At 41.9% G+C, this 12,806-nt stretch overlaps 1 protein-coding gene across 2 annotated transcripts in view; it reads left to right on the plus strand.

Annotated features, from left to right (window-relative positions):
- TCEANC2 (transcription elongation factor A N-terminal and central domain containing 2) overlaps positions 1–12,806 on the plus strand; it is a 36,980-nt gene that overhangs the window by 15,723 nt on the left and 8,451 nt on the right. For both annotated transcript variants that reach the window (XM_040470347.1, XM_040470346.1), the window contains exon 4: positions 11,060–11,253. In XM_040470347.1, the coding sequence (XP_040326281.1) occupies positions 11,060–11,253 (194 nt within the window). The remainder of the gene's footprint in view (positions 1–11,059; positions 11,254–12,806) is intronic.

The raw sequence follows: 12,806 nt of genomic DNA on the forward strand, positions 1-12,806 counted from the left end.
CTCAGTATGTCCATTGTTGTCAAAGGGCCAAATAAGCTAAATCTAAAAATTGCATGTTAGGGGCGCCTGGGTGGCGCAGTCGGTTAAGCGTCCAACTTCAACCAGGTCACGATCTCACGGTCCGTGAGTTCGAGCCCCGCGTCGGGCTCTGGGCTGATGGCTCAGAGCCTGGAGCCTGTTTCCGATTCTGTGTCTCCCTCTCTCTCTGCCCCTCGCCCATTCATGCTCTGTCTCTCTCTGTCCCAAAAATAAATAAACGTTGAAAAAAAAATTGCATGTTAGATTTTGCAAAGTAAGGTCATTAACAGTTTTGATGAAGACAGCTTCAAAGGCAAGGTTAGGAGCAGAAACGGGAAGAGTAAGGAAGAAGTGAGGAAATGAAACCGGCCCTTTTAAAAAATTTTGTATTGAAAGAAAAGAGAGGCAGCAGTATCAGAAAAGAAATGTGGGATGGAAGAAAGTTCTGACTTTTGGAACAGGAGAGAAGCCAGCCTGCGGAGTGACAAGTTCATAGAGGGAACCTGGTCTGGGCGAACGGACTGGACTTAGCAGGGACTGACTGTGGAAGTGACAGGGAATGAGGACGCCCACATGCCTTTCGCTTTGTTGCCCTCTCCTCCAGCTCATCCTGTCTGCCCTCAGACACACTCAGATCTTCCCCTTTAACTGTCTGCTGCGTCTTCCAGGCACCTGTTTCTCTTTTATAGCCAAATTCCTTTAAAAATGATTGATACGCATTCACAACTCCCATTCCCGCCCCTCCCATTCCTTAATTAAACCCTTTCCATCCTGGCTTCTCCTACACCACTGTTCTTTCCTCACAGGACACGAGTGATTTCTTTCTACCCAGATCCAATACTCTTGTCTCATTTCTCATCTTCCCAGAACTGTGAACTTGAGACCATTGATTACTCTCTTTTCTGTTGACATAAATGGCACTGAACCTGTTGCCCATTCTGTGTCTGTTATTTTATATGTTTATTTCTTTCATATGCCTTATCTGACTCTATAATTAACTCATTTTTTGGCTTCTTTGTCTTTTATTTGCTAAATCGCAGCTCTGTGCCTGCAGGACCATGCTATTTTATTCACCAGTGCTTTTCAAGCATTAGTGTGGCATATAGCAGCAGCTCAGGATATGTTCATCAAATCAGTGAAAACGACAGGGTCAAGGATTCCCTCCATGGCTCTTTCTAGCTTTGTATATCCTGTTTCTTGCCCTTCTCTCTTTCTTCAGTCCTTGTCCCTTTCCCCAAACAGAAGGGACTTTAGAGTACCTACCCAAAGAGCTTGTCCGCTTCAGCTTAACTGAGGCCTTATTTCAGGTAATTCTTGGGCATATATATCTCCTAGCCTGATTCATTTTTGAATCTTAGACTTTTAGAAATATTCCAGTTTATATTCCTGCCATTTTCTTAAAATCTTACTAATTTAATGGGTAAAAATAGCATCTTGTTTTTCATTTGCTGCATAGAATGAATTGTTTTCTGTGTTTATAGGCACTCTCTTCTTTGTGAATTGTATTCTTTGTTTACTGTTGAGATCTTTTAATTTTTGTTATCTATTTCTGAATTCTATAAATGTCAATGTTGTAACACTTTTAAATCCATTTAGCTACTTGAATTTGTAAAGAAGGAAACTAAGACCCAGGAAGATGAAGTGACTTATCCAGGGCCACTTAGCGAGGTTAGCACTAGCAATGTAATGGGAACCCAGGTCTCTTGGGGCAGCGTTCTTTCCTGGTTAGCAGACAGACTGTCATTGTGCCCTGGACCCCAGCCATATGTGCCTTTATTTTATTGGAGCATTTCTATGGGTTCTGCCATCTGCTCAAACTCACCTCTTTTAAGTCAGAATTCAGTGCCATTTCTTATGTACCCCAGTTGGGAGTTTTCTCCTTGTATTCCCATTTTAGTCAGCATCTCTTGGATTTTGCTCTGACGTAAACTCTCTTAGGTAGAAATGTCCAACAGGCAATCGGAGATGTGGGATTGAAGTGCAGATGAGAGATTTAAGACTAAAAATACATGTTTGGAAGTTCATCTGCCTGGAAACATTTGCTTAAAGTCACCTAAGTGGATGAATTCTCTGAGTAAAAGAACAGATTAAAGGGTTCGTGAAGGATTGAACCTGAGCGAATGTCTGTGGAGGGGAAGCGGGAGGAGGAAGAGGAACCGGTGAAGAGGTAGAAGGAGTGTAATTAAGAAGGAGGAGGGAGAGAGCCAGGGCAGTACAGTGATGTGCAGGCCCAGGAGGAGAGTGTTTTAAGAGGCAGGAGAAATGTGTGCCCTCACTATTCTCAAGTGGTCTGGGAAGTCGAGGGCTGGCTGGACAAAAGCCTTTGGACCTAGCACTTAATTAAGGGCTCTGTGACTGGATATCTTTATTATAGAGGAAATAAGTGGGCAAGGAGTACTGGGTAAATGTCTCGTAAGGCTGTGGAGTGAGCAAGCATGCTCCCCTTTTTTCATATTGTATACACGAATATTCTGGGGAAAGTTTTATGTCAGTCCTATTGATCTGATTTCAGAGACGTCTTACTTTCATTCACGACTGGTTAACAACAGCAAAAAACCCTGTACTTCCAAAGTACTTTCCCATCTATGATCTCATTTGATCCACTTAACAAGTGTGTGAGGGAAACATTATGATTTTCTCCGTTTTACAAATGGGAAACTGAAGCTTAGAGAGTTTGAAGGAACTTGCCCTAGGTCAGAAAACCAAATAATAAATAAGTGACAAAGCTCTGATGTACTTACGCCATGTCATGCCACCTCTTGAAACCTAAAGGCTCACCTTTGTCCCTGGTAAACTCTTACTTTTCCTTCACTTGAGACCCAGATGAAACAGTCTTCTATGTGAAGCTAAAAATGTTTGTTGGATGAATAAGTGAGTTAGTGAGTGGGTGAATGAATGGGTGTGCGATTTATCTTGATAAAGGTTATGGAATAAGTTAGTGGTAAAGACCTTCCAAATGACCTTTTCTTTTCGATTTGTCCCATAGATTGCCACTGCTTCAGCAATCTTGAAGTACTTACAGATTCCTGTATTCATTTTCCATTGAATGGTGCCATGACAAAGTGCCACAAAATTAGTGGTTGAAAACCTTGAAACACAGATTTATTTATTATCTTATAGTTTTATAGGTCAGAAGTTCAGGACAGGTCTCATTGGGTAAAATCAAGGTGTTGACAAGGCTGTCTTGCGTCCTGGATATTCTAGGGGAGAATCTGTTTCCTTGCCTTTTCTACTTTCTAGAAGCACCTGCATTCTGTGGCTCATGGTTCCCTTCCTTCATCTGTAGAGCTGGCAGTTGTGGGTCGAATTCTTACACTTACCTCTCCAACGTAAGCCTTCTGTCTCTTCTACTTTTAAAGACCCATGTGAGTATACTGGGCCCACTTAGATAATTAAGGCTAATCTCCCCATCTCAGGGTCCTTAACATTAATCTCATCAAAGTCCCATTTTCCATGTGAGGTAATATATTCACAGGTTCTGAGGATTAGGGCATGGATATCCTTGGGAATCATTATTTTTCTTACCACAGCCCTTAAGTTCTGCCATGCTATTTCAGGTTCTATGTTCTCGTTCATTGTACTTCTCATGTGAGTCCTGTCTTCTTGAGTCATTGTCGAGACTCAAGACGAGAATTACCTCTTTTCGTGGTGTTCCCCTTTGCCAGCTGAATTGACTCCTCTGTCCTTTTGACCCCCCTGGGTTTCCCCTTCAATACTGTCTTAGGACCCTGGATCTGCCTGTAATACTTTCGTATTTTGTTTTGTTTAGGTGTCTTCTCCTAGGCTTAGACCTACCTAGAGCTCCTTGAGTACAGGATTGTCTTATTCAACATTCTATCCTAGGGTCTAGCACAAGACCTGGTATATACTTTGTATTCAGTAATGTTTGCCAAATGAGCAAAAAGACTGCTTCCTGCAGGGAATTTGTCTTAACAATGTGTTGGGATGCAGAAACCCCCTACCCTTAAACCTAGGGGACTGGACTTAGATCATAAGACCAGCTAGGGGCACTGCTTGCTTTAAAACATAAACTTCATGGAGCACATAATGACTTTGCAGATCATTAACTTCCTTGATGTAGCTACTGACCAACTTGTGACCTTGGGGTAAGGTCACAGAGCCTCATATTTTTTCATCTCAGTCAGGAGGAGGTAGGACTGTATCATTACCAGAGACAAGAGTATAGGATTAAAGCGTGAGCTCTGGAGCCACTTTGCCTACATTTGAAACCTGGTCCTGCTTCTTACTTGTGGTGTCCCACAAGTCACTTAATTTCCAGTTTCCTTAGGTTCTTTACCTGTAAAATGGTGAATCCTAACAGCACCTACCTCATAGTGTTGTTCCAACGCTTAAGTGAGTTAAGGTAGGTAAAGCATTTAGCACAGTGACTGTCATCATTGTTACCATGAAATTCCCTTTATGATCTAAAATTTGTTATTTTGTCTCTTTTTTTTTTTTTTTTTTTGTCCTAGAAGAGGATTTCCTAGACCCCCTCTCTTCTCTTTTCCTGCCCCGGACTGACTGCCTTTCTTGCTGTCACCCTCTTGGTGACAAATCTTGGATCTTCCTGGGCTCCCTTACAGTGCTACCCTTCCCGGAAGGGCTTGGCTGGTGTTGGCAGTACCTCCTGACCAGTCTGGGTGGGGTTCCTATGGGGCATCTGTGAGGTATACTGCCTCCTACAGGCCAGAAACAGTGACCCCACTGGCCTGGCCTGAGAGTCGAAGCCTTTTGCTCTTTGGCCACCTCTTAAGACCTGTGCTCTTCTGATTTGGGAATATCCAGAAGGTGAACTACATTATATCAAACACTCCCCATGTGCCAGTCCCTAATACAGAGAAGTACAGGGTATAAGCGGCTAAGTGTGCAGGCTCTGGAGTCAGGCTGTGTGTGTTCACATCCTGGCTTATACACTTACTGGTTGTGAGGCCTTGGGCAAGTTACTTTGCTGAGCTTCCTTTTCTCATTTGGAAAAGGAGATAGAATAGTTTTTAGTTCGTTGTTCAGTTATAAAAATGAAATAACTACATAACGAGGATAATTCACATACAATCTGGAGTAGGAAGAATTCTTAACAATGAGTAAGAATTAGAAACTTTTCATTTTCCCAGCGCCTTTGGATTCCATTCTTTATAGTATAGTTCCATTATTTTGTTTGCAGTTGTGTGATTTTCCCAATCAACTGCATCCATATTCAAATGTTAGTACAAAAGCAATTTGAAAGCCAAATGTAAGTGGTTTTTATTTAACTGTTTGATTCAGTTCAGCAAACACTTATTGTGCTAGTCACTATGCCAAGAGCTGGCAGTATAACTTGGAGTGACGTAGGGGGTCCTGCCCTCAGGATGTTTACAGTTTAGAGGGGAAGGTGGGTATTTAAACCTTGTAGACAGAGGGAACAGTGTGAGCTAAGGCACAGAAATGTAAGAAGGCCAGACAGCCTGACCCAAAACAAGGACATGCAAGTTGCTCTCCTTAGTCAGAACTTAGCTCATGGAGGCAAAGGGGTAGGAGGGCTGGGAGGGAGGAAAGAGGGCAAAAAGGTGAGAGGTAAGGCCGGGGAAGTTCCAAGTCATCGAGAGCTTGGATGTTATACTTAGGAATTAATTTGAGAGCAGTGAGGAGAGCCATTTAAGGACTTTTGGTAAGGGAGTAATGAGATCACATTATGTTTGTAAAAGGTTATTTTGACTTCAGTAATGAGATTGAGTTGGAGAAGACCAAACTGGGGACAGAGATTGGTTAGTACATTTTTGCAGTAGACCTGTGGAGAGGTGATGAGGACCTGGATTAAGGTAGCAGTGAGGAAGAAAAGGGAAAGATACAAAAAATGTTAAGGAGCCCGAAATGCTGGGTGAGTGGTGGTGCTATTGTGTGACAAGTACAGGAGGGACAAGTACAGGACACTGAGGGGGGATAATAGTGAGTTCCATTCTCCATTTAGAAATGTTGAGTTAGAGGTACTTGCAGAACAAACAAGTGGAGGTGTCCGGTAGGAGACTGGTGTCAGTGGGAGCCTTTGGGCTAATACTTGGGAGTCATCTGCTTGCAGATGGTAGTTGGACCACAGGAGTGGGTAAGATTCCTCAGGGAGAGCAGGTGGAGAAAGAAGAGAAGAGACCAAGGACAACGCCCCAGCTTGGGTTCACTGATAATTAAAGTTTGGGTAAGGCATATGTAGCCAGCAGAAGAGAGAGAAAGAACAGTAACAGGTGGTGTCTCAAAAAGTGGTGGAAGAGAATATTGCAGAAGACAGAAAACAATATCAGAGGCCACAGAGGCATCAAGTTACATCAGGATGGAGAAGGTCCATTGGATTTGACAAGCAGAGGGACTCTGTTTGAGGGACTTCGGCATCTTCATTGCTCACATATAAAGCCTGATCAACAGTGTCTTTCTTGGAGAGAGAAAGGGATAAGAAGGGGGACACATGAAGAGAAGGATCTGTGTTCCAAAGAAACCGGAATGCACCTCTAGTACAACACAACCATGCCGTTAGGATTGCTTACAGGCTGAGCCAACCCATGAGACTGAGCTGAACTGCACAGATGCATTCAGTCCTACGACTCAGAGGAGATCCCAGTTAATAATTTCATTATAAATTCTTTAGACTTTTTTCCCTGCATATAAACAAATATGTGTGCTTATATGTATACACAAATATAATTTTAAAAGTAAATATTGGCTCATGCTGTGCGTGCTCTTCTGAGAACCTGAGTAAAGTAATCATCTTTCCATGTTACTACATGTAGAGCTATTCCAGTCTTTAATGGCTGCAAAGTATTCGTTGTTCAAGTGGACTATAATTTATTTAACAAATTGGACCCTGAATGATGAACTTCTCATTGTTTCTAGCTTTTCACTATCACAGTACCTATAAGGGTATTTTTGCACACGTATCATCTTTGTACACTTTGGCAGAGTGAGTGTAGGTTAAATTCCAAGGACTGTGTCTTACTTGTTTCTCTTTGTGCTAATCTTTCTATTTTACAACGTTGTACATTTTCCCCTTTCGTTCACATTTTCTCATGTATTTTAGTAAAAATACATTCTTTATATGGGTGTTTCATTCCACCAACATTTACTGGACACCCACTCTGCCAACCCCTACCTTCTGCCACTGTGTTCTCTGCTGGAGAGACAAAGATGATGTCACAGCTCTTGCCCTGAAGCTGTCTTTGGTGGGCAAGAGAGATAGCTGATCAGATGATTACAACTTACTGTGACAATTATTGTGAACAGAAGCACAAGGTGCTAAGGAAGCACAGGGGAGGAGAGGCACCAACCAAGACTGGGGGGTGTTAGGAAGACTTCCTGGAGTAGGGGACTCCTAAAATGAGTCTTAAAGGCAGAAGGGAAGTTAACCAGATAGAGGGAAGCAAGAGTATTCCAGGCTGACTGACTGTTCATTGGAAAGTAGGTGGGAGGAGACAGATTGTGAAAGGACTTGTGTGACAAGATATGAGTTTGGATACAGGATTGAAAGCCGTAAGTGGAGGAGTGAAATGGTCAGATTTATGTTTTAGAAAAAATATCCTGAAAACAGAAAACAGTTAAGTTTTGGGGTGCCTGGGTGACTTAGTTGGCTAAACGTCCAACTCTTGATTTCAGCTCAGATCATGATCATGAGTTCATGAGTTCAAGCCCCACATCGGGCTCTGCTGAACCTGCCTGGGATTCTCTGTGCCCCTTGCCTGCTCGCTCACTCTCTCCCTCTCTCTCTCTCTCTCTCTCTCTCTCTCTCTCTCTTTCTCAAAATTAAATAAATACACATAAAAGAAAGAAAGAATAGTTAGGTTTTAAAAAGGCCACTCTGGCTGCAGTGTGGGAGATGCCATCAAGGGGTTTGAAACTTAGGCAGAGAAGCCAGTTGGGGCTGTTGGAATCAGAGATGACATGCCCGAAGACAGGGTACCCCACTCTTGTTAATCTTTTGCTAAGTGGTTTATGGTTTTACTTATTTAAGCAGAATTTCTCCCTAATGTGTTCAGACTAGCTATTGCAGATGTAAGAAAGCAATTGATTTTTTTTAAATATAGCTAATATTTGTCTACTTTCTAAGTGTTTAAAAATTTTTTTTATCATTTATTTATTCCGAGAGTGAGTGTGAATGGGGGAGGGGCAGAGAGAGAGAGAGAGAGAGAGAGAGAGAGAGAGAGAGAGAGAATCCCAAGCAGCACACAGAGCCTGACACAGAGCTTGAACCCATGAAACCATGAGATCGTGACCTGAGTTGAAGTTGGATGTTCAATCAACCAAGCCACTCGGGTGCCCCTCTACTTTTTGTTTTTATTTTTTATTAAAAAAAAAATTTTTTTTAATGTTTATTTATTACTGAAAGACAGAGAGACACAGAGTGTGAACAGGGGAGGGGTAGAGAGAGGGGGAGACACAGAATCTGAAGTAGGCTCCAGGCTCTGAGCTGTCAGCACAGAGCCCGACGCGGTGCTTGAACTCACGATCTGTGAGATCATGACCTGAGCCGAAGTCAGTCGCCCACCCAACTGAGCCACCCAAGTGCCCCTACTTTTTAAGTTTTTAAATCTAAGTGTTTAGTTGATTTTTTTGCTTTTCTGTGTAATTATTTTTGAGTACTTTTCCATATTGATATATTTTTGATCCTTTCCCTCTTTTTCCATTTTTATTATGCACATCTCAAACATACATAAAAATAAAGAAAATCATAGAACACACCCCCATATGCCCTTCGCCCAGATTCAGTAACTATTAGGATTTGGTCCTGGGGCACCTGGGTGGCTCAGTCGGTTAAGTGTCCAACTCTTGGTTTTGGCTCAGGTCATGAGCTCATGGTTTTGTGAGTTTGAGCCCCGCCTTGGGCAGTTCTGCTGGCAGCGTGGAGCCTGCTTGGGATTCTCCCTCTCCCTCTCTCTCTCTGCCCCTCCCCCACTTGCACTGTCTCTGTCTCTCTCAAAATAAACAAATTAAAAAAAAATTTTTTTTTAAAGATATGGTCCCACTTACTTCATCTTTCCTTTTTTCATGGTTTTGTGCTGTTGCTGAAGTATTTTAAAGCAGAATCCCAGACCTCTTATTATTTCAGCTCTACAGACTTCAGTACGCATCTCTGAAAATTTCCCATGTTTTTCGGATACAAATTTTCTTTTTTTAATTTTTTTAAAATTTGTTTTGAGAGAGAGAAAGAGCAAGCAGGGGAGAGGGGCAGAGAGAGAGAGGAAGAGAGAATCCCTAGTAGGCTCTGTGCCGTTAGCACAGAGCCCAGTGTGGGACTTGAACTCACAAACCATGAGATCATGACCTGAGCCAAAATCAAGAGTCGAAAGCTTAACTGACTGAGCCACCCAAGCACCCCAGATACAGATATTTTCTTACATAACCACAGTGCCATTATCATTCTTAACAAATAGTAATTTCTTGGTAAAATTTAATATCTAGTGTATATTCATGTTCCTTGTGTATCTCAAAATCTCTTTTAATGGTTGATTTGTTGCAGTCGGGATTGGAATCACACATTGCATTTGGTAGTTTGAACTCAAAAGACTCTTTTTTTTTTTTTAATGTTTTAACGTTTATTTATTTTTGAGACAGAGCATGAACGGGGGAAAGTCAGAGAGAGGGAGACACAGAATCGGAAACAGGCTCCAGGCTCCGAGCCATCAGCCCAGAGCCTGACGCGGGGCTCGAACTCCCGGACTGCGAGATCGTGACCTGGCTGAAGTCGGACGCTTAACCGACTGCGCCACCCAGGCGCCCCGAAAGACTCTTAATCTATAGCAGTCCATAGCGTTACTCCCTTTAAAAAAAAAAAAATCAACAAATGAATAAGCAGGAGCACCTGGCTGGCTCAGTCTTCGGGGCATGTGACTCTTGATTGCAGGATCATGAGTTCAAGCCCCACATTGGGTGTGGAGATTACTTAACAAATAAAATATTTAATAAAAAAACAAACAAAAAACAGAATCAGACCTGTAAACACAGAGTATAAACTGATGGCTACCAGGGGAGGGGGGGAGTAGAGGATGGGCAAAATGGGTGAAGGGAAGTGGGAGATACAGGCTTCCTGTTATGGAATGAATATGTTACAGGAATGAAAAACATAGCAGAAGGAATATAGTCAATGGGACTGTCATAGCGTTGTATGGTGAGCATAGCATAAGGTATAAACTTGTGGAATCACTATGTTGTACACCTGAAACTAATGTAACATTGTGTGTCAACTACACTCAAATAAAAACTTAATTATAACACAAAATAAAAATGCAATGACTATTGAGGAAATCAGGTCTGTGGTCCTGTAGAATGTCCCACATTCAGGATGTGTCTTTTTCCTCCTACTGTAATTTAACTTATTCTGCTGCCTCTCATATTTTCTATTAGCCAGAGGTTAGCTTTGAATAACTAGTTGGATTCTGGTTCCTCTTTTCTTTGGGAGGAGGGTGCAAGACTACTCATAGGTAGGGCTGTGAAGTGCTACCTCTGTCCGATAGCCGCACTCTTCGGGGCACTAAGATTGATTAGTGGTTCGGGCATTGACAGCTCCTCCCTCCATTATAAATTTCCCCATCAGCCTTTCATCGAATGAGTTCATCCACTGATGCTTGTCACCTGAATGAATTATTTCATCATGGGCTATGAAATTTTTAAAAATTCTGTCAATCTTTTCACACTTCTTAGTTGAATAAAGAACATTCCCTCAATAACTAGGGCTATTTGGTTGTTCTGAAATATAATATGTACCAAAAAGACAAGACAAATGCTTAATTCATTTTCTTTTATTGCAATTTTTGAATTAAGGAGTTGGTACTTTAATTGTTCCATTTTAAGTGTCTATTGATCATGCTTCTATTTTATGACTTATTGCATTGGCAAGTCTAGTGATCCTCCTGCCATGATTATCTGGTTATCTCAGCCTTTGAGAAATGGGTCTTCCTTTGCACAAGAGGCTTTACATCCTTAGGTATGTGAATGACTTTCTGCATGTCACACATCAGTCCCTCTAGTCCTGTAGTTTTCAGTAGAAAACAGAACAACCTTTCCTTTGGTTTCTCCTCTCTTGTTTCAGGTCACACTGTGAATAAGATGCGTCAGCACTCAGATTCAGAAGTGGCTTGTCTTGCTGGAGAAGTTTACACTGAGTGGAGAACTTTCATTGAAAAACATTTAGATAGACCTTCTATTGAAGTGCGAAGTGACCCCAAAACTGAGACATTCAGGAAAAATGCCCAGAAGTTACTCTCAGAAGCCTTGGAATTAGAGGTAATGTCTCCTGGTTGGAATGTGATTCTCTAGGTAAATGAGCCTCACATTTTCGTAATGATCTTTCATAGTCTTAGTGCTTTGTCTTTATTCTACCTAGGCTTGCTTGCTTTTTTTTTTTTTTTTTTTATTAAATATAATTTATTGTCTGATTGGTTTCCATATAACACCCAGGGCTCAAAAACCTCTCTGACCTCAGCTGCAGCAATTTCTTACTTGACACATTTCCAAAGGCAAGGGAATTAAAAGCAAAAATGAACTAGTGGGACCTCATGAAGATAAAAAGCTTCTGCACTGCAAATGAAACATTGAACAAAACTAAAAGGCAACCGACGGAATGGGAAAAGATATTTGCAAATGACATGTCAGACAAAGGGCTAGTATCCAAAATCTATAAAGAACTCCCCAAACTCCACACCCAAAAAACAAATAATCCAGTGAAGAAATGGGCAGAAAACATGAATAGACACTTCTCTAAAGAAGACATCCAGATGGCCAACAGGCACATGAAAAGATGTTCAACGTCACTCCTCATCAGGGAAATACAAATCAAAACCACACTGAGATATCACCTCACGCCAGTCAGAGTGGCTAAAATGAACAAATCAGACTATAGATGCTGGTGAGGTTGTGGAGAAACGGGAACCCTCTTGCACTGTTGGTGGGAATGCAAACTGGTGCAGCCACTCTGGAAAACAGTGTGGAGGTTCCTCAAAAAATTAAAAATAGATCTACCCTATGACCCAGCAATAGCACTGCTAGGAATTTATCCAAGGGATACAGGAATGCTGATGCATAGGGGCACTTGTACCCCAATGTTTATAGCAGCACTTTCAACAATAGCCAAATTATGGAAAGAGCCTAAATGTCTATCAACTGATGAATGGATAAAGAAGTTGTGGTTTATATATACAATGGAATACTACTTGGCAATGACCAAGAGTGAAATACGGCCTTTTGTAGCAACGTGGATGGAACAGGAGAGTGTTATGCTAAGTGAAATATGTCATACAGAGGAAGACAGATACCTTATGTTTTCACTTTTATGTGGATCCTGAGAAACTTAACAGAAGACCGTGGGAGAGGGGAAGGAAAAAAAAAGTTAGGGAGGGAGCCCACTATAAGAGACTCTTAAAAACTGAGAATAAATGGGGGTTTGGGGGGGGGGGGGGGGGGGGGGGGGGGGGGTGATGGGCATTGAGGAGGGCACCTGTTGGGATGAGCACTGGGTGTTGTATGGAAAGCAATTTGACAATAAATTTCATATTAAAAAAAACAAACCACCCGGTGCTCATCCCAACAGATGCCCTCCTCAGTGCCCATCACCCACTTTCCCCTCATCCCCACCCCCCAACTCTACCTGGGCTTTCTTTAAGGATTCTGAATTTGTAAGCATTCTGGGAGATAGTATTGCAGAAAGACTAGCAAGACCTAGATTAAAACCCTGGCTCTATTAGGAACTGGTTGTGTCACTGTAGGCAAATCCCTTAATGCTTCTGAGACTTGACTTTTAAAAAAATTTTTTTTTTCAACGTTTATTTATTTTTGGGACA

Source organism: Herpailurus yagouaroundi, unplaced genomic scaffold (genome assembly GCF_014898765.1).
Source record: "Herpailurus yagouaroundi ecotype Mexico unplaced genomic scaffold, PumYag 77, whole genome shotgun sequence".
In the NCBI taxonomy this organism is placed as follows: domain Eukaryota; kingdom Metazoa; phylum Chordata; class Mammalia; order Carnivora; family Felidae; genus Herpailurus; species Herpailurus yagouaroundi.